Here is a 27,878-nt window from a genome sequence, read left to right on the forward strand (position 1 = left end):
AGTCTTAATGAACATTCTGTAAAAGTACATCTGATGTCAAATAGGGACTATTAACTAGAGAGCCCTTTAGCTAGCTAGGTTGCACATAAAAACAATGTATCAAATATCAATCAATTATGGTATCAAAGGCTTTAAAAATGTACTAGAATGTAGCTTACCGGAGACAAATCGCCAGGCGTTCAACTGGGCTGATGGACTCCCGGTAGTTGGTATCCATCCGGGCGATCCTGGCTCCAACCATCTGGAGCAGGTGATCAAACTGGCTTCGGTCCAGACGAAAGTAACGTCGGAATTCCTCTCCAAACAGTCGAAGCTCTTGAATGAGACGATGGAACTCCCCTGCCTGCTTTCGGAACTTTAACCATCTCTAGACCCACACAGACCTGCGCTTTCGGTGGGGCTGGTCCCGGCCCAACACCGCGATCAAGACCACCTTCCTCAACGTTGGTCTCATTGATGAAAGAGCCTACTCTGCTATCTTTAACTATTTATTATTGCATTTCGCTCCAAAACTGCATTTTGGAGAGAAATTATATTATAGACTCACAATTAATTTGTGGATGTCATCGAATACATTTAAAAAAATGTATTTATTTCACCTTTATTTAACCAGGTAGGCCAGTTGAGAACAAGTTCTCATTTTCAACTGCGAACTGGCCAAGATAAAGCAAAGCAGTTCGACAACATACAACAACACAGAGTTACACATGGAGTAAAACAAACATACAGTCAATAATACAGTAGAAAAATAAGTCTATATACAATGTGAGCAAATGATGTGAGATAAGGGAGGTAAAGGCAAAAAAGGCCATGGTGGCAGAGTAAATACAGTATAGCAAGTAAAACACTGGAATGGTAGATTTGTAGTAGAAGAAAGTGCAAAGTAGATATAGAAATAATGGGGCGCAAAGGAGCAAAATAAATAAATAAATACAGTAGGGGAAGAGGTCGTTGTTTGGGCTAAATTATAGATGGGCTATGTACAGGTGCAGTGATCTGGGAGCTGCTCTGATAGCTGGTGCTTAAAGCTAGTGAGGGAGAAGTGTTTCCAGTTTCAGAGATTTTTGTAGTTCGTTCCAGTCATTGGCAGCAGAGAACTGGAAGGAAAGGCGGCCAAAGGAGGAATTGACTTTGGGGATGACCAGTGAGATATACCTGCTGGAGCGTGTGCTACAGGTGGGTGCTGCTATGGTGACCAGTGAGCTGAGATAAGGGGGACTTTAAAATAAATAATATACTTGGCAAATAAATGAATAAATAAAAATGTAAAGAAATTATGCAATGAAACTGTTTTTATTATGTAATCCCACATTTTTTTTACTGGATATGTGTCCAACAAAAATTCAACATTCACGTTTTGCTACTTTCTGTCAAGTCTACGCATACAATTTCATGCATACGTTCAATGCAACTGCCTCTGCAACGCAATGCTGCAAGGCAAACGCAGTGTTCCATTGGAAATGAATGTACTTCTGGTGTTTCAAAACGCAAACACAGTCGGTGTGTTCGAAGCGTTAAGCGTTGAACCGGGCTGCCTCCAGGCTCCCTTGCGTGCAACCACTGTTCTGGCCGACGGCCAAGTCGGTTAAAAACAAGTGATGTAGGTTAAACCCTGTGGGGTAGGGAGTAATAATATAATAATATGCCATTTAGCAGACCATTCTATCCAAAGCTACTTACAGTCATGCGTGTATACAATGAGTTGCCATTGATCATGAATCTCGGTTCCACGACATTACAAGGATGCTCTCTGTAGCGGGGAGCTTTGTTAAGAGGCTGAACATTTATCACGCATCGCTTGTGGTACGGATTTGGAAGCAAACGGACCTTATTTTTCATATCTGTGAGAAATATATATATATTTTTAAAGGTTAAATAGATACACCTTTAAGAGGGTTAGAGTTTCCACACGGCCATATTTCCATGTTACAAGGCTTGTTAACTGAGTGGACTATCTGCTGATTAGCTATCGGCGTCTCTGAACACCTGGATGGAAACGGAAGACAAAAGCCACAAAACGGATCACTGAAAAATACTGTTGGCTGCAACTGTGTTACAACAGGTTAAAACAGGTTAAAACAGTAAGTGTATGTTTTGCATTTGTGGAATGATTTTGATGTGATATGAAGGTAAATGGGTTTATGTTTTTAGAACCATACCGCATTTGGGAATAGATTCACGTTTTGATGGAGTATTTTGGTCTTCCAAAGACAATTCTCACTTTGAACATAACATGTAAGGTCCTTGGACTTCATGGACTAAGGAGTAATGTTATGTTCCTATAGTCTAATAATGGGCTAACAATGAGTACAATTCAGTGTTTTCACATGCAGAAGTGATGCTTGTGATAAACGCTTTATCTGCCTTCGCAATGAAAATTAGTTAGAAAATTGTAACATATATATGTTAAGGAAAGGAGATGTACGTTTCTGAACGATGCACCATGCTGCCTTGTTGACAATATGACCAAGCGTTGCAGATTACCATTAGAGTTGAGTAGGGTGCTCCTCCCTCACCGTCACATTGACGGGATATAGCCCGGTTCAACCAGGGGCATCTTCAACTGTCTCTCCAAGGGGAATGGTGCCCTCTTCTGGAAGACAATGTTGGTGAAATGTAAAAAAGGGTGAAAGAACAAACAGATCCTATGTAGGCGTGTGGGAAAGGGAGGTGAACAGCAGTATGTGGTTTTAGAGGTGTGGTTGGGGGAATATGTTAATAGTGAACTTTTACAACCTGTGTAAGAGACGAGGGTTGATGGTCCTTCAGAATGTAGAAGGTGAAGATGGGTGGCGTGGGGATTTTAATGCTCGCAGTACGCTCTGGGGAGGGAGAGGGTTACGGACTGATGTAAACGGATACGTGTTGGAGGAACTACTGGATGAGAAAAGGCTTGTGAGTCTTAATGATGGCCGGGGAACTGGGTTTGACCCAGTAACTGGATATTCATCTGCTCTAGGTCCTAATCTGATCTACAGTTCGATGGCAGGCAGATGTAGTTGGTCGGTGTAGGAGGAATCTACAGGGGGTAGTTGTCACTATCCTATCATGTGTACTGTAGGAATGAGGGTGGAAGGTTTAGGAGGAAATGGATTGAGGAGATGGATATTTGGGGAATGGCAGTAGGGTCCGTTTCAGGAGTTGAGTGAACAGGAGCTATCTCAGTTTGATCTCAATTCAGATATAGAAACACTGAAGGATGGAGTAAGAACAGCAATAGTAGAGGCCTCAAGGCAGGTGATTCCTATGGGTCCTCGGGGCAGAAAGCGCACGGCAGGTGATTCCTATGGGTACAGGGGGCAGAAAGAGCAATGCAGGTGATTCCTATGGGTACAGGGGGCAGAAAGAGCAATGCAGGTGATTCCTATGGGTACAGGGGGCAGAAAGAGCAAGGCAGGTGATTCCTATGGGTACAGGGGGCAGAAAGAGCAAGGCAGGTGATTCCTATGGGTACAGGGGGCAGAAAGAGCAATGCAGGTGATTCCTATGGGTACAGGGGGCAGAAAGAGCAAGGCAGGTGATTCCTATGGGTACAGGGGGCAGAAAGAGCAAGGCAGGTGATTCCTATGGGTACAGGGGGCAGAAAGAGCAAGGCAGGTGATTCCTATGGGTACAGGGGGCAGGAAGAGCAAGGCAGGTGTTTCCTATGGGTACAGGGGGCAGAAAGAGTAACGTAATTCCCTGGTGAATCATTGCCAGGAGGAGACAGACAGGGGATTCCTAGAGACAGTAGAACAGAGACAGTTGAACACTATTTCAGGTCCGTTAATATGTGAGGGAAAGGGAGCGATTGCTATTAGATTTGAGGAGTAATGGGATTGAAGAGTCAGTATTAAGTGAACTGCTGGGGAAATCTTCAGGGGATGTAGTATATAATTATGTATTTTCATTTCCTTAGCGAGACGAGAATATTGGGTAGGATTTAAACCTTTGAACTTTGCCCTTGTCTGGTCCACACTCCAGTCCAGTTGGTGGCGGTAATGCACCCTAAAAGTTTTGCCAACCGCCACAGAAATAAGAAACAGATGATGAGCGCAGGTGTAATCTTTAAAAATGATTGGACAGTCAGGGTTTTATCCGTAGCTCAAACTATTGAAGATGAGTGCGTTTGTTTTATTTAGTATAGTTTTGAAAGATTAAAAACAACCAAGTCTGCCAAGAAAAATTGCTCAGTAGGAACCTCGTTTGATTGACAGTAGAAAAGTGTTTCCAATGTAACATGGTCACATTGTAATATAAATCTAATCTAAATTTCAGCGCTCTCATTTTCATAATCATTGGATAGGTCAGAAAATGGACGGTAGGCCAACTAACCAAATTTCCCCTGGCCCCAGTCTATTTAACTCTCAAGTGTTGTGAAAGTTTAAATGTTTAAGTCTCACTGTAACCCATTTATAGATGGCAACTACCTGTAGCGCCTATTGACCATAGTGCCCATCTTCTAGCATAGCACATGGGCTCTAGATCTGCACAGTGGTCTAGGTATGATGTGTCCTCCTGGTAATGGACCACACAATGCCCATGTTCTAGCATAGCACATGGGCTCTAGATCTGCACAGTGGTCTAGGTATGATGTGTCCTCCTGGTAATGGACCACACAATGCCCATCTTCTAGCATAGCTCATGGGCTCTAGATCTGCACAGTGGTCTAGGTATGATGTGTCCTCCTGGTAATGGACCACACAATGCCCATGTTCTAGCATAGCACATGGGCTCTAGATCTGCACAGTGGTCTAGGTATGATGTGTCCTCCTGGTAATGGACCACACAATGCCCATGTTCTAGCATAGCACATGGGCTCTAGATCTGCACAGTGGTCTAGGTATGATGTGTCCTCCTGGTAATGGACCACACAATGCCCATCTTCTAGCATAGCGCATGGGCTCTAGATCTGCACAGTGGTCTAGGTATGATGTGTCCTCCTGGTAATGGACCACACAATGCCCATCTTCTAGCATAGCTCATGGGCTCTAGATCTGCACAGTGGTCTAGGTATGATGTGTCCTCCTGGTAATGGACCACACAATGCCCATCTTCTAGCATAGCGCATGGGCTCTAGATCTGCACAGTGGTCTAGGTATGATGTGTCCTCCTGGTAATGGACCACACAATGCCCATCTTCTAGCATAGCTCATGGGCTCTAGATCTGCACAGTGGTCTAGGTATGATGTGTCCTCCTGGTAATGGACCACACAATGCCCATCTTCTAGCATAGCGCATGGGCTCTAGATCTGCACAGTGGTCTAGGTATGATGTGTCCTCCTGGTAATGGACCACACAATGCCCATGTTCTAGCATAGCACATGGGCTCTAGATCTGCACAGTGGTCTAGGTATGATGTGTCCTCCTGGTAATGGACCACACAATGCCCATCTTCTAGCATAGCACATGGGCTCTAGATCTGCACAACAGTCTAGGTATGATGTGTCCTGGTAATGGACCACACAATGCCCATCTTCTAGCATAGCGCATGGGCTCTAGATCTGCACAGTGGTCTAGGTATGATGTGTCCTACTGGTAATGGACCACACATTCCCCTGTGCTGTGGACTGGCTCCATTCCAGCTGCAAAGGCATCATTTTCCTCAACAAGCTTTAATGGCGAGAAGTAAGGAAAAAGGCGTATTTTCTTTTAGGGAACTGTTTTCTACAAAGTTGTTAGAAAATACTAAAATGGTGTGAAATTGTTTTATAAAGAAAGTAAGCACGTTTTCCATTAACGCCTTTTTGCCATTAAAGCTAGTTAAGGATAGAAATGATGCCTTTGCAGCTGAATGCTTGCTCTCCGGTCCACCGGGCGTACGAGTGTTTTACCGGGAATGCACATCAAGTCTAGATTGTGCTGATCGAGCAGCCGTGCACGATCGGCTACTTCTGGCCGGACGAATTTTGTTAAGATCCCCCTGTCGTTCAGAGAGTTTTTCGGTACGGGTTTAGAAAGGTTTGTATCTTTATATAAAATGCCAAACTAATGTAAATAAGAGAGGCATAACTTCATGTTACATATGTGGGAACACGAAACACTACACAGTAATTGAACCTGTTAAAAACCCCAGGTGAAAGTGGTGTTGTGATTCCAGTTCCCACATGGGCATAGCTTCATGTTACAGCGCGTGTTTACAGCAGATATAGGTGGCTACCTGTGCTAATTAGGTATCTAGGGTGCTCCAAACACCTTTTGTGTAAGCATAACTGGGGTGGAAGTGTACGGATCTGTGCAAAACGGCTTTTTTTTAGGGACAGTTTGACATTTTACTGGGGAGGGGACTGGTCCAACTAAAGATGTAATTAAAAAAAAAATCGCCCTCCCCTTATACTGTTAAAAAAAAAAATAATCACTGCTTAGAATTAACCCCAAATAATGTTCATAACTGGAGCAAGCCTGTGTTTATAGACACGACATGCTAAAGCATGTTTCTATTTGGCACAGTAAATGCAGTGCAGGGCTACAGGCCAGAAGGTTGAGGGTTTGCAGACCACCATGTACGACCTCGCGCTCCATGCCGGTTTCATTCCACTAGGATCAGAGCCGTCTGCAGACAATCATCAGCTACGGGGAAATCAGATTTTCTACATTTTGATGCAATATTTGGAATTGTATAAAATGTATGCAATCAATTTTCCACAAATGTTTCTGTGCCAATGCACTACACAACCAATAAACAAAGCATACCAACTTTGGGCACTTCAATATCTTCAACACCACAAATTGACTGTCAATTCTTGACAAACAGAAAATACGTCCCTCCCTACCCAGTATGGAAGGCTTGGCTTAGAGGGTAGGGGCGGCAGGTAGCCTAGGGGTTAGAGGGTAGGGGCGGCAGGTAGCCTAGGGGTTAGAGGGTAGGGGCGGCAGGTAGCCTAGGGGTTAGAGGGTAGGGGCGGCAGGTAGCCTAGGGGTTAGAGGGTAGGGGCGGCAGGTAGCCTAGGGGTTAGAGGGTAGGGGCGGCAGGTAGCCTAGGGGTTAGAGGGTAGGGACGGCAGGTAGCCTAGGGGTTAGAGGGTAGGGGCGGCAGGTAGCCTAGGGGTTAGAGGGTAGGGGCGGCAGGTAGCCTAGGGGTTAGAGGGTAGGGGCGGCAGGTAGCCTAGTGGTTAGAGGGTAGGGGCGGCAGGTAGCCTAGGGGTTAGAGTGGAGGGGCGGCAGGTAGCCTAGGGGTTAGAGGGTAGGGGCGGCAGGTAGCCTAGGGGTTAGAGGGTAGGGGCGGCAGGTAGCCTAGGGGTTAGAGGGTAGGGGCGGCAGGTAGCCTAGGGGTTAGAGGGTAGGGGCGGCAGGTAGCCTAGGGGTTAGAGGGTAGGGGAGGCAGGTAGCCTAGGGGTTAGAGGGTAGGGGCGGCAGGTAGCCTAGTGGTTAGAGGGTAGGGGCGGCAGGTAGCCTAGGGGTTAGAGGGTAGGGACGGCAGGTAGCCTAGGGGTTAGAGGGTAGGGGCGGCAGGTAGCCTAGGGGTTAGAGGGTAGGGGCGGCAGGTAGCCTAGGGGTTAGAGGGTAGGGGCGGCAGGTAGCCTAGGGGTTAGAGGGTAGGGGCGGCAGGTAGCCTAGGGGTTAGAGGGTAGGGGCGGCAGGAAGCCTAGGGGTTAGAGGGTAGGGGCGGCAGGAAGCCTAGGGGTTAGAGGGTAGGGGCGGCAGGAAGCCTAGGGGTTAGAGGGTAGGGGCGGCAGGAAGCCTAGGGGTTAGAGGGTAGGGGCGGCAGGAAGCCTAGGGGTTAGAGGGTAGGGGCGGCAGGAAGCCTAGGGGTTAGAGGGTAGGGGCGGCAGGAAGCCTAGGGGTTAGAGGGTAGGGGCGGCAGGTAGCCTAGGGGTTAGAGGGTAGGGACGGCAGGTAGCCTAGGGGTTAGAGGGTAGGGACGGCAGGTAGCCTAGTGGTTAGAGCGCTGGGCCAGTAACCAAAAAAGGTTTCTGGATCGAATCCCCGAGCTGACAAGGTATAAAATCTGTTGTTCTGCCCCTGAACAAGGCAGTTAACCCACTGTTCCTAGGCTGTCATTGTAAATAGGAATTTGTTCTTAACTGACTTGCCTAGTTAAATAAAGGTTAAATAAATATAATGTTTGGGGCTGCTGGTGAAACATGATGTACAGTTATAATCAGAGACACTGGACTAGTCCACCGGTCTTTAGAGCAGCGTTCCCCAAACTCTGTCCTGGGGACCTGAAGGGGGGCATGTTTTGGTTTTTGCCCTAGTACAGCTGATTCAAATGATCAAAGCTTGATGATTATTTGAATCAGATGTGTAGTGCTGGGACAAACAAACCAAAACATGCCCCTCTTGGGGTTCCGAGGACCGAGTTTAGGGAACCCTGCTTTAGGGTGTCTATAGCTAGGTTTTAGGGTGTCTATAGCTAGGTTTTAGGGTGTCTATAGCTAGGTTTTAGGGTGTCTATAGCTAGGTATTAGGGTGTCTATAGCTAGGTTTTAGGGTGTCTATAGCTAGGTTTTAGGGTGTCTATAGCTAGGTTTTCATCCAATTGGTGACAGATTGTCATGGCAATATTCTAAAATCTGCATAATTTTCCCCCCATCAGTTCTTTCCATCAAATTGACATGTGCATAAATACGTAGTGCACATAAAAATACGTTTTGCGGTGGAAACCCATTTAACATGGGAATTCAAATCTCATTTTCAACTCTAGGCCTACTGATGGTTTTGTCACCAAAAATGGTACGAATGTTCTCCCTCTGGTATTGGTACATGTGCTCTACAGCTTGCAGATAAGGTGTGGGTATAGCCTGCATGATGAGATTATTTTGGACAAATGGCAGCCAATTGTATCGTTCATCATGTCACCAGAATAAGATCCTGGATATTCATTGGAAAGGAGCATCGAGCTCATCACAGTGCTCTTTCACCACCCTTTTCAAGTTCATAACTTATTTCATCCAGCCTAGGGGTTAGAGGGTAGGGACGGCAGGTAGCCATGCTTTCCCATGATGTCGTGACTTTAAAAAAAAAAAATGAACCGACATGTACTTTGCAAAAAAAGGTTGGATGGAATCCTGGTTAATGTCAAGCGATTTTTGAGGATACTGGAATTTATATTTTGGGACAAACGTGTGCAAGTCTACAGAATACTTTTGAGGTGGCCTAATCAGGTTCAAACATTGTGACTCGTTGTGTTTATGCCACACAAAAGGTAATACATTTTGAAAGTTAAATGATTTAGTATTTTTGCTATATTGAAGCGTTAGGTTCTTGGTGCATAAGGGACAGTGGCTTGGATTGGACGTTTTCACTGCAGCCTAAAGTACAATTTTTGTACTCATTTGAAAACAATAATGCATTTATTTATTGTATTGTGGCGTTATCTGCTATTCTAGGTAGGATAATTGTGTTGTTCCTAAACAAGATCAATAGGGGGAGATTTGAGTCTGGTGTCTCATGTCTTCGCTGTTCTCTCGTGCGTAATGATCCACCTGGCCTCTCCGCTACCCATCAGCTATTCATATTGGTCCTTGTGGATTCATATTGAAAATTGATGCAGCTTTGAATGCATTTATGTGTGGTATGATGCTAGTTAGCCTATTGCTGATCTGGACAAACTATCCACCTAGCACTATTGTCACTATGAATGGTGGATAGACAGGCTGGTAGATTATATTGTCACTATGAATGGTGGATAGACAGACTGGTAGTCTATATTGTCACTATGAATGGTGGATAGAGGACAGGATAGACAGACTGGTAGACTATAGTGTCATTATGAATGGTGGATAGATGGCAGGATAGACAGACTGGTAGACTATAGTGTCATTATGAGTGGTGGATAGACAGGCTGGTAGATTATATTGTCATTATGAGTGGTGGATAGACAGACTGGTAGATTATATTGTCACTATGAATGGTGGATAGACAGACTGGTAGACTATATTGTCACTATGAATGGTGGATAGACAGACTGGTAGACTATATTGACCTGTGGTATAGTAAAAGTTAGCTTGTGAAAAAGCGTAGTCCATAAGGGAAGTACCAAGTATGGGGGAGGTGGAGGCAAGCAGATGAGTAAATGTGGCTAGGATGGAAGAAATGACATAGTAAAACCTGCAGAAGAGCGACTGTAAACCAGGGGGGAAAAATTCACTACCCTCTCCTGTGCCAAATAAAAACAAAAACACAACTATTTCCCCCCCCAAAAGATAAAGTTAGACACCCCTCCCCTGTTTTGAACCACTCCAGTAAATGTGGGACTGTCCCTTATTTGAAACATTTCTAACTGACAGATAAGGGGCATATCAGCATATGTTTCCAAAACAGTCTGGCAAGCGATGATTGTTGACGTTTCTGAATGTTAAAACACCTTGTCGGAATTGTAGTTCACGCACAACCAACCGTGGGCGACGCTAACCACTGAAAACCAAACTCAGGAGAAGGGTTTTCCAGGGCTACTTTCACTGTAGCCTGGTCCCAGATGTGTTTGTCTCCTCCTGTAGCCTGGTCCCAGATCTGTTTGTCTCCTCCTGTAGCCTGGTCCCAGATCTGTTTGTCTCCTCCTGTAGCCTGGTCCCAGATCTGTTTGTCTCCTCCTGTAGCCTGGTCCCAGATCTGTTTGTCTCCTCCTGTAGCCTGGTCCCAGATCTGTTTGTCTCCTCCTGTAGCCTGGTCCCAGATCTGTTTGTCTCCTCCTGTAGCCTGGTCCCAGATCTGTTTGTCTCCTCCTGTAGCCTGGTCCCAGATCTGTTTGTCTCCTCCTGTAGCCTGGTCCCAGATCTGTTTGTCTCCTCCTGTAGCCTGGTCCCAGATCTGTTTGTCTCCTCCTGTAGCCTGGTCCCAGATCTGTTGTCTCCTCCTGAAGCCTAGATCTGTCGTCTCCTCCTGTAGCCTAGATCTGTTGTCTCCTCCTGTAGCCTGGTCCCAGATCTGTCGTCTCCTCCTGTAGCCTAGATCTGTTGTTTCCTCCTGTAGCCTGGTCCCAGATCTGTTTGTCTCCTCCTGTAGCCTGGTCCCAGATCTGTTGTCTCCTCCTGTAGCCTGGTCCCAGATCTGTTGTCTCCTCCTGAAGCCTGGTCCCAGATCTGTTGTCTCCTCCTGTAGCCTGGTCCCAGATCTGTCGTCTCCTCCTGTAGCCTAGATCTGTTGTCTCCTCCTGTAGCCTGGTCCCAGATCTGTTGTCTCCTCCTGTAGCCTGGTCCCAGATCTGTTGTCTGAACACTCTGAATTAACTGATATGATCTAAATATTTTTTTATTCACGCTGATTATTCATAATGGTAGTTGAATGTGATTGCTTTTATTAATTAAATATGTTTGTTTTGTTGGTGTGCTGAATTATATTGTTTTATACACGTGTATGTTTTATTATTCTGTTTTTATTGTAATGTATACAGGGCTGTCTTGTAAAATAGATTTTTAATCTAAAGAATATATATATTTTTTTAATATATAGAAGGAAGCAAACACCCACAGTCGATGGAGAGTGGTCAACACAACCAGCGGCAGGTCAACCACCCAAGGCCCTTCTTCTATGTTCAGCCGGCTTCTCAACCTTACTACAACATGTATCATCATCAGTGGCATAATATGAACAACCCGTATAACCACTATACCTTACCTGGTTCAGGTAGGCCTACTTTTCCTGTTTTTATGGCTGTGTCCCAAATATCACCGTATTTCCTATATAGTGCACTACTTTAGACCAGGGTCCTATGGGCCACATAGTTCACTATAATAGGGAATAGGGTGCCATTTGAGTCGTACACTTTATTTCTCAAACCAGAATTATGGAGTATTAGTTTACAGTGGATGATTTTCATTGACACAAATACACGACATGATCAAAAGTATGTGGACACCTGCTCGTCGAACATCTCATTCCAGAATCATTGGCATTAATATGGAGTTGGTCCCCCCCTTGGCTGCTATAACAGCCTCCACTCTTCTGGGAAGGCTTTCCACTAGATGTTGGAACATTGCTGCTATAACAGCCTCCTCTCTTCTGGGAAGGCTTTCCACTAGATGTTGGAACATTACTGCTATAACAGCCTCCACTCTTCTGGGAAGGCTTTCCACTAGATGTTGGAACATTACTGCTATAACAGCCTCCACTCTTCTGGGAAGGCTTTCCACTAGATGTTGGAACATTGCTGCTATAACAGCCTCCACTCTTCTGGGAAGGCTTTCCACTAGATGTTGGAACATTGCTGCTATAACAGCCTCCACTCTTCTGGGAAGGCTTTCCACTAGATGTTGGAACATTACTGCTATAACAGCCTCCACTCTTCTGGGAAGGCTTTCCACTAGATGTTGGAACATTACTGCTATAACAGCCTCCACTCTTCTGGGAAGGCTTTCCACTAGATGTTTGAACATTGCTGCAGGGGGACTTGCTTCCATTCAGCTACAAGAGCATTAGTGAGGTCGGCACTGATGTTGGGTGATAAGGCCTGGTTCGCAGTCGGCGTTACAATTCATCCCAAAGGTGTTTGATGGGGTTGAGGTCAGGGCTCTGTGTAGGCCAGTCAAATTCGTCCACACCGATCTCGACAAACCATTTCTGTATGGACCTCGCTTTGTGCACGAGGGCATTGTCATGCTGAAACAGGAAAGGGCCTTCCCCAAACAGTCGCCACAGAGTTGGAAGCACAGAATCGTCTAGAATGTCATTGTATGCTGTAGCGTTAAGATTATCCTTCACTTGAACTAAGGAGCCTAGACCGAACCATGAAAAACAGCCCCAGACTATTATTCTTCTTCCACCAAACTTTACAGTCTCCTGCCATCCACCAAACCCAGATCAGTCCGTCGGACTGCCAGAATGTAAGCGTGATTCATCACTCCAGAGAACACGTTTCCACTGCTCCAGAGTTCAATGGCGGTGAGCTTTATACCACTCCAGCCGACGGTTAGCGCTGCACATGGGCTTGTGGTGCGACTGCTCGGCCATGGAAACCCATTTCACCAAGCTCCAGATGAACAGTTCTTGTGGTGATGTTGCTTCCAGAGACAGTTTGGAACTCTGTAGTGAGTGTTGCTTCAGCACTCGGCGGTCCTGTTCTGTGAGCTTGTGTGGCCTACCACTTCGCGGCTGAGCCGTTGTTGCTCCTAGATGTTTCCACTTCACATTAACAGCACTTACAGTTGACCGGGGCAGCTCTAGCAGGTCGGAAATTTGACGAACTGACTTGTTGGAAAGGTGGCATCCTATGACGGTGTCACGTTGAAAGTCACTGAGCTATTCAGTAAGGCCATTTTTACTGCCAATGTTTGTCTATGGAGATTGCATGGCGGTGTGCTCAATTTTATACACCTGTCAGCAACGGGTGTGGTTGAAATAGCCGAATCCACTAACTTGAAGGGGTGTCTAATTACTTCTTGTGTGTATATATAGTGTATTACTGCATGGTCATATTGTCTTGATAAAACCATATGTTCTCTACAGGAAGTTATCCTTTTGGACGTCCTAGTTCATACATGTCCCCATACCCATACACGCAGTATCCTGGTCAATACATTGTTCCAGTTGATTACAGATGCATGTACGACCCACCTCGTTTCCACCCACCTCCGGTGCATGACCCCATGTTCCACCAGCAGCAGCAACAACAACACTACAGTGTATGTATTATTGTGCTCAGATGTATAAGACAACTTATGTATTTTAAATGTTATATATTCAATTCATTAGATTATTAATGAATTCATTATTTAATGTGTTCATTCACCATCACCAGGCTCAGGCACAGAGAGAGGTGGCCTGTTCGGAGTCTCAGACCCAGTCCAGTGATGCTCTGAACAAGCTCACCGACTGTCTGGACAAACTCCAGACCAACGAGAAGCAGGGCTCTGAGAAAGAGCTTGATTCCAGAGTTGTTTCCCAAGCTTCTGGAATCTTCTCGTCAGATAATAAGGAAGGGAAACGTGAGGTGGAGGGAGACATACACAGTAGTCATGGAGCCTCGTATGGTAAGTTGGAAAGCAGCCATTTGCAATCGTCGTCTCCACTGGCCAGGTTGTTCAGCGTCAGTGACTCCACAGCGGCGGTCTATGACGGCGAGTCGAGTCGGAGCCTTGGAGACCTGGGGCTTCAGGAGGGCTGGGCTGTAGACTCTGACGAGGAGCCCCCATTGGAAAGCTCATCTGTTCACGAGGAGGATAACCTGGAGATGCGGCATCATGCAGAGGATGAGGATGACTATCTTTGTAGCTGTTCTTCGGAGAATCTTTGCCTCCTGTCTGCCGTCTCACAGTCAGATGACAGCCCCAGACCCGAAGACCCAGACAACCAGGCAAAGGAGGGTACTAGTTCCACTGAGGGACCTCTGAGGCCTCAGAGTCACTGCTCCAACCTGCTCTCCCCCCAGTCACTACCATCACCCTTAGCCTCTGACTGGCAAGCCTTAGAGCACATTAAACACGGAGAAGAAACGTTTGATGTTCCAGATGGGAGTCTGTGTGAACTGGATGTTGACCTGTCCTACCAGATCCTCTGTCTGCCCTTTGACAAGGTCACTTTTTACTTTACTTTCTATGGAATAGGTTTTTATAGCTGCATTGTTAGAGAGGAGAACTTGTAAGTTAAGCATTTCATTATGTATCTGTATTGTCAAATAAACTTTAATTTGATTTAAATTGACAAGGTGTTTACAGCAAGCGATCTGCAGAAGGACATCTCTGCCAGCTCCAGCTCTGCTCTGCTGTGTGAAGACCTCCAGGTCTCTCTGTCCTCTGGCCGTTCTCTCGCTACTTCCTCCACCACCCCAGTCCGTCACCACCACTACTGCCACCCACAGACGGCTCACGAGAGGCTCAGTGTCCTGTGTTCATCCCTGGACGAGCTCTCTTCCCGGGACGAGATGTTCTCCACCGATCTGGAGGACGCGGATGTGTTTCCCGGATGTTCAGTCTACGCAGGGGGGAGGTTCTCTGCAGAACTCGGAGAGGCAGAGGTCAAGGAAGTCTGTCCCCAGTCCAAGAAGCTCATGTGCGTCTGCTGTGGATCGAGCCTGCTGAAAGGAGGAGAGGTGAGCAGCAGGGTTAAAGTTCATCACAGCCCCAGGGTGTACGCCGCCGGAGACTCTGACCAGGTGGTCGAGCAGGAACAACGCAGATCTGTAAGGACTTGTGAGAGAACGCACCCCAGTACGGTGGTCGTGAAGAAGCACCCTGTCCACAAGAAACACCAGCCTCTCCCTCTACACAAGCACAGCTGTAAGAGAGGCCAGTGGAGAGAGGCTATAGGGCCCGAGGAGCAGGAACCAGAAACGGTGCTGGTGGGATCAGAACTGGAGTATTATGAAGGCCATGTGGTGGAGGGGAAGAGTGGACACGGAACTGGGGATAAGCAACACAGGACATGTAAAGGAAATTTTCATTGCTTTGCTTCCAAAATGGTGCCCTGTTCCCTTACCGATGTACTTAACCATACATTTGCTCTATCTTATCTCTGCTGTAGATGGACTGTGCCGAGACAGCGTTAATACTTCAGATCCGGGCACGTGGGAGAGTGGAGGTGCCAAGCCTAGACAGAAACCACACAGCTCACTGCCACAACAAGGTAACATAACCCAACCTTAATCAATATATTTAATTGATATTATCCTTTAGTCATCCTAAATATCCGTGCTCGTATTTATAAAGCGTACTAGAGTAGGAATGCTAATGTAGGTTTTAGTTTAGCTTTATAGATCCTAATGAATAGACTGCCGGGACTCGTAATCTGAGACGCAGTATGAATACCAACCCTGTTGCATGGATCAAATGTGTTTTCTATGAGTGAGAACCTGGTGGTTCTGGCCCGATTTATTTTCAGAGAGACTAGCACTGAGGAAAGGTCTGTGTAAGCCGCTGGTATACCAGAGAGTCAGAGATGAGGAAAACGATGATGACGAGGTGCCACAACGATTTCAGAGGAAAAAGTTTCCTTTATCTGCTCTTGTTTTCACTAACGACTATTCACTATACTAGGTTGTGTCCCAAATGGGACCCTATTCCCTTTATAGTGCACTGCTTTTGTCAAACGTGCACTATAAAAGGAGAATAGGGTGCCATTTGGTGGGACGTATGTGTAATTTCGAGATGTTGGTCTATGAATCCACTTCTATTTGTTTTTTTTCTCCAGGGTCCACCAAGAGAAGAAACACAAGGTTTTGATATCACATCCTTGATGAAATCAAAGAAAATGTCACAAACAAAGAGCACTTAGTAAAATGCATAACAGATAATGTTTCAGATGGACACCATTTTGTTTTAGTGATAAATAAAACCAAGGAGACTTGAGTAAAGCACTTCCAGGAGGTCCATAGACACTGTCAGTTGGCTAGCACTGTTGGTAAAATGTCCCCTCGGTCAGCACAGGGTTGGTGGCTTTGAAATTTAGATTTGAACTGTTGTGACCAGTGGATTATTAAAATTAATTTCATTACACACACTAGTCTGTCTGGTTTATTAAAGATGTAAGTGTTAATTTAAAACTGTATTAATTTTGCACATGATTAAAATTAAAACAGTAGAACATGAAATGGCAAATAAAAAAATGAGATAATGTTGTCATGTTGGGTTTTGTCAGTTGGCAACTATATTTTAGAGCCCTGGATCGAACCAGGGTCTGTAGTGACGCCTCTAGCACTGAGATGCAGTGGCTTAGACCGCTGCGCCACTTGGGAGCCTAAAATATAAAGGCAACAATTTAAAAGTTTTTGCTGAGTTACAGTTCATATAAGGAAATCAGTCAATTTAAATAAATTCATTAGGCCCTAATCTATGGATTTCACAGGACTGGGCGGGGTTGCAGCCATGGGTGGGCCTGGGAGGGCATAGACCCACCCACTTGGGAGCCAATCAGAATGAGTTTTTCCCCACCGAAGGGCTTTATTACAGACAGAAATACTCCACAGCCCCCCCCCCCCTTTTTTAATGTCCCCAGCACAAGGTGCACATGCATGCTGTTAAATTAGTTTCTTGATATGCCACACCTGTCAAGTGGATGGATTATCTTGACAAATTATAAAACGATCACTAACAGGAATGTAAACAAATTCGTGTACAACATTTTAGAGACATATTTTTGTGTGTATGGAACTTTTATGGGATGTTTTATTTCAGTCGATGAAACATGGGACCAACACTTTACATGTTTATATTTTTTGTTCCGTGTATTTGTGTGTGTATATTATATATGTATATAGGTGTTTATTTTAATTTTTTAAAGAAAGATGTCATGGCGGACGCGGGTGCAATTTAGAAGTAGCCCAAAAACCCACATGTCAATACATTTTCACCCGCAACGTCCTTTTCAAAGTTGCAAAATTTAACCGGAAAACCACGAACACTGACGTCAACCTTATTTCTGTACGTCAAGATATTTTTTTTTGTTTTTAAATAAACGTCATGACGTCATCCAACGTAATTAGCGTTCGTCCGCTCGCCGGCGTCACGTTCTTTAACCTGTTCCAGGGATGTGTACGGAGGAACATGGCGAAACCGTGGAGACGCTGTTGGAGGTGGAGGACTACAGCCTCGACCTGTACGAGTTTACTAGAAACCATATGCTGTTTTAACGGAACTTCAGCTACCTCGTTGCTCCTCCGAGGAACTGGAACCGTCTCTGGCTCGGGAAATGAGGTAAGATATCACCGGGCGGGCTGTCACCTCGAGAAAGGTCAACCGGTAGTAGAGAACATGGAAGATGAAAACTGATCTTATTCAATGAGTTACAGCTGGCTTGGTGTAGTTATATTGGGATTTAGTCCCAGTTTTATTTCTAGTTGTAGTAGCTAACTAAAACAATATTGTATGAATGACATTTCTTTTCTGGGTATAATGTTAAAGAGTGTAGTCCTAGCTGAGAGTAACGTTAGCTGGTTTATGTAGTCTCTATTTAGCTAAAGGTCAAGACGCTGCATGTCATTTCAGGATTGTTATGTAACGTTCCTAAGTCTTGAACTTGATTTATCTCACTAGTTGAACCCTATTAGCGACAATAGGTTATCACTAGACAGAACTACTTAGTGGGTAACCTACGTTGGTCAAGAGTAATGTTATGTGGTTCACTGCCTAACGTTTACTAGAAGGTACCTGTGGCTCAGTTGGTAGAGCATGGCGTGTGCAACGCCAGGGTTGTGGGTTCGATTCCCACGGGGGACTAGTACAAAAAAAATGCATGAAATGTATCACTAAACTCTGGATAAGAGCGTCTGCTAAATGACTAAAATGTAAATGTCTTTTCAACTAGACCTCGGTGTCGCCAGCTGTCCTTCAATAACCAGGACTAAAAGCGTTTTAAATTCTCACCACTCACCTGACTTAAAGGTCAACATTAGGTTACATGTGCTAATGTTGTGGTGCTCAGGTTCATTTGTGTCATTGATTTCTTTCAGGGGCTGTCCTCAAAGACTGTACACACAACCTCAGTAGGCAAATCTATTCTGACAAGGTGAGTCTGAGATTTAAGTGTTTATATGATCTAGATTGATTCATGTGTTTGTGTGCATTTTTAATTTACACGTGTGATTAATTGACGTGTATTTCCCTGTAGGCACAAATCAAGGTTGCTTTACCCTACACAGAAGCCTTGTTGCTTTAAAAGGATACACAGCGACGACAAGTTGAAGGACCCCTTCGCTCTAGCCCAAAAAGACTTGAATCATTTGTACGAAGATATCAAGAAGGTAAGTCATTTGAATGAGTCATCATTGAGATTGTTTATCCGACGAAAAGTGCGCTATAAATGAAATATATTATTGTGACATGGCTACAGTGGTGTTCTTATTTAGCTCATCAGACTATTGTTAGTGATTTTCATAATATAACTGTAATAAATATGTATTTTCTGGGTTTCACAGGAACTTTTTGTGTCCAAATCAGAGTTGAAGTCCTTATGCGACTACTATTTTGACGGGAAGGGTAAGGCTTTCCGACCCATGATAGTGGTGCTGATGGCCCGGGCCTGCAATAGTCACAGCAACCAAGATGGGTAAGACATTATCCTGGGTGTAGCCTAGTCAACTAGATAGGTAGTATGCATTACCAGGTATTTATTTATTTGACCTTTTATTTAACTAGGCAAGTCAGTTAAGAACAAATTCTTATTTACAATGACGGCCTACCGGGGAACAGTGGGGTTAACTGTCTTGTTCAGAGGCAGAACGACAGATTTTTATCTTGTCAGCTCGGGGATTCCATCCAGCAACCTTTCGGTTACTGGCCCAACGCTCTAACCACTAGGCTACCTGCCACCTCTACGCTCTAACCACTAGGCTACCTGCCACCTCTACACTCTAACCACTAGGCTTCCTGCCACCTCTACACTCTAACCACTAGGCTACCTGCCACCTCTACACTCTAACCACTAGGCTACCTGCCACCTCTACACTCTAACCACTAGGCTACCTGCCACCTCTACACTCTAACCACTAGGCTACCTGCCACCTCTACACTCTAACCACTAGGCTACCTGCCACCTCTACACTCTAACCACTAGGCTACCTGCCACCTCTACACTCTAACCACTAGGCTACCTGCCACCTCTACACTCTAACCACTAGGCTACCTGCCACCTCCACACTCTAACCACTAGGCTACCTGCCGCCCCTACCATCTAACCACTAGGCTTCCTGCCACCTCTACACTCTAACCACTAGGCCACCTCTACACTCTAACCACTAGGCTACCTGCCACCTCTACACTCTAACCACTAGGCTTCCTGCCACCTCCACACTCTAACCACTAGGCCACCTCTACACTCTAACCACTAGGCTACCTGCCACCTCTACACTCTAACCACTAGGCTTCCTGCCACCTCCACACTCTAACCACTAGGCCACCTCTACACTCTAACCACTAGGCTACCTGCCACCTCTACACTCTAACCACTAGGCTACCTGCCACCTCTACACTCTAACCACTAGGCTACCTGCCACCTCTACACTCTAACCACTAGGCTACCTGCCACCTCTACACTCTAACCACTAGGCTACCTGCCACCTGCCACCTCTACACTCTAACCACTAGGCTACCCTGCCACCTCTACACTCTAACCACTAGGCTTCCTGCCACCTCTACACTCTAACCACTAGGCTACCCTGCCACCTCTACACTCTAACCACTAGGCTACCCTGCCACCTCTACACTCTAACCACTAGGCTACCTGCCACCTCTACACTCTAACCACTAGGCTACCTGCCACCTCTACACTCTAACCACTAGGCTTCCTGCCACCTCTACACTCTAACCACTAGGCTACCCTGCCACCTCTACACTCTAACCACTAGGCTACCCTGCCACCTCCACACTCTAACCACTAGGCTACCCTGCCACCTCTACACTCTAACCACTAGGCCACCTCTACACTCTAACCACTAGGCTACCTGCCACCTCTACACTCTAACCACTAGGCTACCTGCCACCTCTACACTCTAACCACTAGGCTACCTGCCACCTGCCACCTCTACACTCTAACCACTAGGCTTCCTGCCACCTCTACACTCTAACCACTAGGCTACCTGCCACCTCTACACTCTAACCACTAGGCTACCCTGCCACCTCTACACTCTAACCACTAGGCCACCTCTACACTCTAACCACTAGTCTACCTGCCACCTCTACACTCTAACCACTAGGCTACCTGCCGCCCCTACACTCTAACCACTAGGCTACCTGCCGCCCCTACACTCTAACCACTAGGCTACCCTGCCACCTCTACACTCTAACCACTAGGCTTCCTGCCACCTCTACACTCTAACCACTAGGCTACCCTGCCACCTCTACACTCTAACCACTAGGCTTCCTGCCGCCTCTACACTCTAACCACTAGACTACCCTGCCACCTCTACACTCTAACCACTAGGCTACCCTGCCACCTCTACACTCTAACCACTAGGCTTCCTGCCGCCTCTACACTCTAACCACTAGGCTACCTGCCACCTCTACACTCTAACCACTAGGCTACCCTGCCACCTCTACACTCTAACCACTAGGCTACCTGCCACCTCTACACTCTAACCACTAGACTACCCTGCAGACATACATACTTGATACTATGTAGCCTGATGCGTCATCCAGACGGCTCTCGTTTAGTTTCACTAACAAAAGAGAATGGATGGTCAGGATGGTCACACAAGGTTACTAATGGGTTACAAGGAGACAGACCTGGGTGAGAAACGATGCTAAGGAAACGTACAGTATCCAGCGCGCACACACACATACACACACACATACACACACACACACCCCAGTAACAAGTTGTCACACGTATCTGAGGAGAATACACAGATTAGAAAGGGAAGATGGCCTGTTACATTATTATTTTTTTTACTTTGTTATAGGAGATGGCTGTATTATTCTTAATTAATCATGCATATCATTGCAATATCATTGCAATAAACGAATTCATAAACTAATTCATTCAGGCTGCCCATATTAGTGATGATATGAGAAAGGAATAACTGTGCTCTCTTTCTTTTTCTCTCTCTACCTTCTCCCCCATCTGTCTCTCTCTCTGTAGAGATCTGCTCCCAGGTCAGCGATCCATAGCTATGATCTCTGAGATGATCCACACTGCCAGCCTGGTCCACGATGATGTCATCGACGGCTCGGACAAGCGCAGGGGGAAGACCACTATCAACGAAGTGTGGGGCGAGAGAAAGGTTAGCCGAGTCCTCCGAACAGGAGGGGTTTGTCTGTTAGCAGTAGCCAGTCATGTTGTCATACACACACTACACTAAGCTACTCAACTGCAACATATGCAATAATGTTATTGAGAGAGAGAGAGAGGGGGGAAAAAAAGGTCATGTGAAATGGCCCCAAGTTCTCTTGAATGTGCAATACTATCACTTTTCTGTAATGCATCTTATGATAAACTAATATACCCTTTAGTAGTTGTAAGATCATTTGACTGTATGTGTTCTCTGTTCTTATTCCCAGGCCATTTTAGCTGGAGACTTCATCCTCTCGGCAGCCTCCATGGCTCTGGCCCGTATCGGCAACAACACAGTGGTGTCAGTCCTGTCTCAGGTCATGGAGGATCTGGTGCGAGGTAAGGAGACGTGAGTCTGTCTCGTGATAATAAGGTAGCCCTGCCCGATACTTTAAAATCAGTGTCGACCTCGGCCAAAGAGGTTCTCTTGGTGTAATGGTTAGGACTATAGTTTCTCCCAATGGGAGACCTTGGTTCAGATCATTGCCTGTGACACATTGCACAATATATGCAGTCCGTTTCAGTTTCAAAACAGTTGATTTTTATCTGTCTGTTAGTTACTGTATACCTTTTTTTTTTGGGGGGGGGGTTTGGTAATCAACATTAACTGCTCCTTTACTATCTAGAGGTTGTTATGCAACGCTTCTGATTCTGTAAGGGGAAATGAGTACCGTAATTTCCGGACTATAAGCCGTAACTTTTTTTCCCAGGCTTTGAACCTCGCGGCTTAAACAATGACGCGGCTAATATATGGATTTTTCCCGCTTTCAATTTTTTTTGAAAGGATATGACTTCAGTGGTTTCAGTGCACAGGAGGAGGAAGATAGTGACCAATGACTTTCTCGGCAGGCTACTGTTTACTGCTAATTTTAAATTTTTTGTTACAAGCCGTGTTTCGTTAAAGCCTATTTATTTTTGTTACAAGCCGTGTTTCGTTAAAGCCTATTTATTTTTGTTACAAGCCGTGTTTCGTTAAAGCCTGTGTAAAGTTCATTTGTTTCAATGTACCGGTAGGCACCTGCGGCTTATAGACGTGCGGCTTATTTATGTTCAAAATAAAAAAAAATGTAATTCAGTGGGTGCGGCTTATATTCAGGTGCGCTCAATAATCCGGAAATTACGGTAATGAAAGTTTTTTTGTTTTGTTTTAAGATTACCAAAGTCTATAGGAAACACTCTCTGTTCACACTAATATATTTGCTCATGTTCCAGGTGAATTCATGCAGCTGGGCTCCAAAGAAAATGAGAATGAGAGATTTAAACACTACCTCGACAAGACGTTTAAGAAGACTGCCAGTCTTATCGCCAACAGTTGTAAAGCTGTATGTACGTTCTATCTCCACACAAATAATGCAGACTTCCAGGAAGTCTTGTGTTGCCCAACTGAATAGGTTTGTGTTGACTGGGCGGTTCTTGTCCATTTCAAGGTATCCATTCTAGTGAACTCCGATCCAGAGGTTCATGAAATAGCCTTCCAGTATGGGAGGAACGTTGGCATCGCCTTCCAGGTACATTTCTAATATTTAGTTTTATGCCTCTTGAATCAATGGTGCCATTTTAATCATTTAATGTCCTTATTTAACATTGAAATGTTTAAGTTATTTGGGGGGGTGTGTGTGTGTGTGTCCGTCCTAGCTGGTGGATGATGTGCTTGACTTCACAGCGTGTGCCAGCCAACTAGGAAAGCCTTCAGCTACAGATCTCAAGCTGGGTCTGGCCACCGGACCAGTCCTGTTTGCCTGCCAACAGGTGTGTGTGTGTGTGTGTCTAAAGTTAGTGCACTATATAGGGCATAGGGTGCCATTTGGGATGTAGGCGTTGACTCTCCTGGTCACTGAATCACAGTGACTGTTCAATATACATTGAGTGTACAAAACATTAGGAACACCTTTCTAATATTGGGTTGCACCAACTTTTTGCCCTCAGAACAGCCTGAATTCGTCGAGGCGTGGACTCTACAAGGTCTCAAAAGCGTTCCACAGGGATGCTGGTCCATGTTGAATCCAATGTTTCCCACAGTTGTGTCAAGTTGGCTGGATGTCCTTTGGGTGGTGGACCATTCTTGATACACACAGGAAACTGTTGAGTGTGAAAAACCCAGCAGCGTTGCAGTTCTTGACACACTCAAACTGGTGCGCCCGACACCTACTACCATTACCCCGTTCAAAAGCACTTAAATCTTTTGTCTCAACTGTCTTGAGGCTTAAACAACTTTCTTTCACCTGTCTCCTCCCCTTCATCTGCACTGATTGGATATAACAAGTGACATCCAATAAGCTTTCACCTGGTCAGTCGGTCATGGAAAGAGCGTTCTTAATGTTTTGTCCCCTCAGTGTCGATTCCTTTCATTCATATCATGTTATTTATTAAGCCAGGATAGTCCACTCGGTAACAATCGCTACTGTTTTCCAGGGAGTCCTGGCTTCACATAATATGCCTGATTGTGTAGTCTGTGACAGTGTGTCTTAACGCTCTGTCTCTCTCTCTTTTTCTCTTTCTCTCCTCTCTCTCCTCTCTCCTCTCTCCTCTTTCTCTTTCTCTTTCTCTTTCTCTTTCTCTTTCTCTTTCTCTTTCTCTTTCTCTTTCTCTCTCTCTCTCTCTCTCTCTCTCTCTCTCTCTCTCTCTCTCTCTCTCTCTCTCTCTCTCTCTCTCTCTCTCTCTTTCTCTTTCTCTTTCTCTTTCTCTTTCTCTTTCTCTTTCTCTTTCTCTTTCTCTTTCTCTTTCTCTTTCTCTTTCTCTTTCTCTTTCTCTTTCTCTTTCTCTTTCTCTTTCTCTTTCTCTTTCTCTCTCTCTTTCTCTCTCTCTTTCTCTTTCTCTCTCTAGTTTCCTGAGCTGCACGGTATGATCATGAGGCGGTTCAGCTCCAGTGGAGATGTCGCTCGTGCCTGGCAGTATGTCCAGGAGGTAAGAAACATTGGGTGTCGCTAGGTGGAGGGACGTCAGAAACACTGTGGGGGGGGGGGGGTCGCTAGGCGGAGGGACGTCAGAAACATTGGGGGGGGTCGCTAGGTGGAGGGACGTCAGAAACATTGGGGGGGGTTGCTAGGCGGAGGGACGTCAGAAACACTGGGGGGGGGGGTCGCTAGGCGGAGGGACGTCAGAAACACTGGGGGGGGGGGGGGTCGCTAGGCGGAGGGACGTCAGAAACATTGGGGGGGGGTCGCTAGGTGGAGGGACGTCAGAAACATTGGGGGGGGTTGCTAGGCGGAGGGACGTCAGAAACACTGGGGGGGGGGGGGGGTCGCTAGGCGGAGGGACGTCAGAAACATTGGAGGGGGGGGTCGCTAGGTGGAGGGACGTCAGAAACATTGGGGGGGGGGTCGCTAGGTGGAGGGACGTCAGAAACATTGGGGGGGTCGCTATCTGGAGGGACGTCAGAAACATTGGAGGGGGGGGGTCACTAGGTGGAGGGACGTCAAACATTGGGGGGGGGGGGGGGTCGCTAGGTGGAGGGACGTCAGAAACATTGGGGGGGTTGCTAGGCGGAGGGACGTCAGAAACATTGGGGGGGGGGGTTGCTAGGCGGAGGGACGTCAGAAACATTGGGGGGGGGTCGCTAGGTGGAGGGACGTCAGAAACATTGGGGGGGGGGTCGCTATCTGGAGGGACGTCAGAAACATTGGAGGGGGGGGTCGCTAGGTGGAGGGACGTCAGAAACATTGGGGGGGGTCGCTAGGCGGAGGGACGTCAAACATTGGGGGGGGGTCGCTAGGTGGAGGGACGTCAGAAACATTGGGGGGTTGCTATCTGGAGGGACGTCAGAAACATTGGAGGGGGGGGTCGCTAGGTGGAGGGACGTCAGAAACATTGGGGGGGGTCGCTATCTGGAGGGACGTCAGAAACATTGGAGGGGGGGTCGCTAGGTGGAGGGACGTCAGAAACATTGGGGGGGGGGTCGCTAGGCGGAGGGACGTCAAACATTGGGGGGGGGGTCGCTAGGTGGAGGGACGTCAGAAACATTGGGGGGGTTGCTATCTGGAGGGACGTCAGAAACATTGGAGGGGGGGGTCGCTAGGTGGAGGGACGTCAGAAACATTGGGGGGGGTCGCTATCTGGAGGGACGTCAGAAACATTGGGGGGGTCGCTATCTGGAGGGACGTCAGAAACATTGGGGGGGGGGGTCGCTAGGTGGAGGGACGTCAGAAACATTGGGGGGGGGGTCGCTAGGTGGAGGGACGTCAGAAACATTGGGGGGGGGTCGTCAGAAACATTGGGGGGGGGGGTCGCTAGGTGGAGGGACGTCAGAAACATTGTGGGGGGTCGCTATCTGGAGGGACGTCAGAAACATTGGGGGGGGGGTCGCTATCCGGAGTGACGTCAGAAACATTGGGGGGGGTCGCTATCTGGAGGGACGTCAGAAACATTGGGGGGGGGGTTGCTAGGCGGAGGGACGTCAGAAACATTGGGGGGGGGGTCGCTAGGTGGAGGGACGTCAGAAACATTGGGGGGGTCGCTATCTGGAGGGACGTCAGAAACATTGGAGGGGGGGGGTCGCTAGGTGGAGGGACGTCAGAAACATTGGGGGGGGGTCGCTAGGTGGAGGGACGTCAGAAACATTGGGGGGGGGTCGCTATCTGGAGGAACGTCAGAAACATTGGAGGGGGGGGTCGCTAGGTGGAGGGACGTCAGAAACATTGGGGGGGGGGTCGCTAGGCGGAGGGACGTCAAACATTGGGGGGGGGGGGTCGCTAGGTGGAGGGACGTCAGAAACATTGGGGGGGTTGCTAGGCGGAGGGACGTCAGAAACATTGGGGGGGGGGGGGGTCGCTAGGTGGAGGGACGTCAGAAACATTGGGGGGGGTCGCTAGGTGGAGGGACGTCAGAAACATTGGGGGGGGGTCGCTAGGCGGAGGGACGTCAGAAACATTGGGGGGGTCGCTATCTGGAGGGACGTCAGAAACATTGGAGGGGGGGTCGCTAGGTGGAGGGACGTCAGAAACATTGGGGGGGGTCGCTATCTGGAGGGACGTCAGAAACATTGGGGGGGGGGTCGCTATCTGGAGGGACGTCAGAAACATTGGGGGGGGGGTCGCTAGGTGGAGGGACGTCAGAAACATTGGGGGGGGGGGTCGCTAGGTGGAGGGACGTCAGAAACATTGGGGGGGGGGTTGCTAGGCGGAGGGACGTCAGAAACATTGGGGGGGGGTCGTCAGAAACATTGGGGGGGGGGTCGCTAGGTGGAGGGACGTCAGAAACATTGGGGGGGGTCGCTATCTGGAGGGACGTCAGAAACATTGGGGGGGGGGGGTCGCTATCCGGAGGGACGTCAGAAACATTGGGGGGGGTCGCTATGGAGGGACGTCAGAAACATTGGGGGGGGGGGTCGCTAGGCGGAGGGACGTCAGAAACATTGGGGGGGGGGTCGCTAGGTGGAGGGACGTCAGAAACATTGGGGGGGGTCGCTATCTGGAGGGACGTCAGAAACATTGGGGGGGGGTCGCTAGGCGGAGGGACGTCAGAAACATTGGGGGGGGGGGGGGGTCGCTAGGTGGAGGGACGTCAGAAACATTGTGTTTTGGCCGTCATCAGAATATAAACACAGTATAGAAATACTATTGGACCGATGATCATGTAGCAATTACAACTGACCTATTAGAAAGCACCCTGACTCACCCTCCTGTCTGTCCTGCCCTCAGAGTGAGGGTGTGGATCAGACCAACTTCCTGGCCCAGCACTACTGCCAAGAGGCTATCCGGCAGATCAGCCTGCTCAGGCCCTCTCTGGAGCGGGACGCTCTTATCAGGCTCACCCAGATGGTCCTTACCCGTGACAAGTGAGCCCCCACCACGTCACTTCAGGCAGCTACTTGTACCTGTGGAAGGCCACCCCATGGAGGGGGGTGATGGTTTCGAGCAGTGATGGTTTCGAGCAGTGATGGTTTCGAGCAGTGATGGTTTCGAGCAGTGATGGTTTCGAGCAGTGATGGTTCCCAGTGGTTTCAGCAGTGATGGTTCCCAGTGGTTTCAGCAGTGATGGTTCCCAGTGGTTTCAGCGGTGAGGTTCCCAGTGGTTTCAGCGGTGAGGTTCCCAGTGGGTCCTGATGGAACACTGTTTATTTTGTTTACATAACTAAGATAAAAGGTGGAACTAAACTTTGCATACATAGGTTCTTCAGGACTGACTTCTGAGATGCACTGCTTCACATTACTTATGTCTTCTTCCTTTCCTCTGGGAAAACACTGAAGAGCTCACAGAACAAAGAATGTTATTGACGCCAGGGGTTTTCAATGCCGGTCCCCGCCTGAAAAAAGGTTTCTGAC

General features: G+C 47.2%; 2 protein-coding genes across 5 annotated transcripts; both read left to right on the forward strand.

Moving 5' to 3' along the window:
• Positions 1 to 1,543: 1,543 nt before the first annotated feature.
• LOC115149177 (uncharacterized) lies at positions 1,544 to 16,349 on the forward strand. Of its 4 annotated transcripts, XM_029691807.1 has the most exons (9): positions 1,544 to 2,081; positions 11,374 to 11,547; positions 13,366 to 13,541; positions 13,658 to 13,889; positions 13,962 to 14,431; positions 14,564 to 15,281; positions 15,379 to 15,480; positions 15,736 to 15,841; positions 16,045 to 16,349. In XM_029691807.1, the coding sequence occupies exons 2-9, from the start codon at positions 11,397 to 11,399 to the stop codon at positions 16,088 to 16,090; spliced, it is 2,001 nt and encodes a 666-aa protein (XP_029547667.1). In that variant the 5' UTR covers positions 1,544 to 2,081; positions 11,374 to 11,396; the 3' UTR covers positions 16,091 to 16,349. The 4 variants fall into 4 exon arrangements, with proteins under 4 accessions (XP_029547667.1, XP_029547648.1, XP_029547657.1 ...); XM_029691788.1 differs by having other exon boundaries at positions 13,658 to 14,431; XM_029691797.1 differs by having other exon boundaries at positions 1,544 to 2,071; positions 13,658 to 14,431.
• A 995-nt stretch (positions 16,350 to 17,344) lies between these two features.
• On the forward strand, positions 17,345 to 27,543 carry LOC115149219 (decaprenyl-diphosphate synthase subunit 1). Its single transcript, XM_029691885.1, has 11 exons — positions 17,345 to 17,546; positions 18,302 to 18,357; positions 18,460 to 18,592; positions 18,767 to 18,897; positions 21,427 to 21,568; positions 21,846 to 21,957; positions 22,831 to 22,940; positions 23,046 to 23,126; positions 23,254 to 23,367; positions 24,442 to 24,522; positions 27,255 to 27,543. The coding sequence occupies exons 1-11, from the start codon at positions 17,397 to 17,399 to the stop codon at positions 27,393 to 27,395; spliced, it is 1,251 nt and encodes a 416-aa protein (XP_029547745.1). The 5' UTR covers positions 17,345 to 17,396; the 3' UTR covers positions 27,396 to 27,543.
• Positions 27,544 to 27,878: the final 335 nt, after the last annotated feature.

The sequence above is a fragment of the Salmo trutta genome, chromosome 2 (assembly GCF_901001165.1).
Source record: "Salmo trutta chromosome 2, fSalTru1.1, whole genome shotgun sequence".
In the NCBI taxonomy this organism is placed as follows: domain Eukaryota; kingdom Metazoa; phylum Chordata; class Actinopteri; order Salmoniformes; family Salmonidae; genus Salmo; species Salmo trutta.

What these genes read in the sequence shown, in the direction of transcription:
- LOC115149177 (XM_029691788.1), top strand. Translation starts at nt 11,397, where the DNA reads ATGGAGAGTGGTCAACACAACCAGCGGCAGGTCAACCACCCAAGGCCC. An exon ending in TCTGTCTGCCCTTTGACAAG is followed by an intron (nt 14,432 to 14,563) that starts GTCACTTTTTAC and finishes TAAATTGACAAG; the next exon opens with GTGTTTACAGCAAGCGATCT. An exon ending in GGATAAGCAACACAGGACAT is followed by an intron (nt 15,282 to 15,378) that starts GTAAAGGAAATT and finishes TCTCTGCTGTAG; the next exon opens with ATGGACTGTGCCGAGACAGC.
- LOC115149219 (XM_029691885.1), top strand. Translation starts at nt 17,397, where the DNA reads ATGGCGAAACCGTGGAGACGCTGTTGGAGGTGGAGGACTACAGCCTCG. An exon ending in TCTCTGGCTCGGGAAATGAG is followed by an intron (nt 17,547 to 18,301) that starts GTAAGATATCAC and finishes GATTTCTTTCAG; the next exon opens with GGGCTGTCCTCAAAGACTGT. An exon ending in AAGTGTGGGGCGAGAGAAAG is followed by an intron (nt 21,569 to 21,845) that starts GTTAGCCGAGTC and finishes TCTTATTCCCAG; the next exon opens with GCCATTTTAGCTGGAGACTT.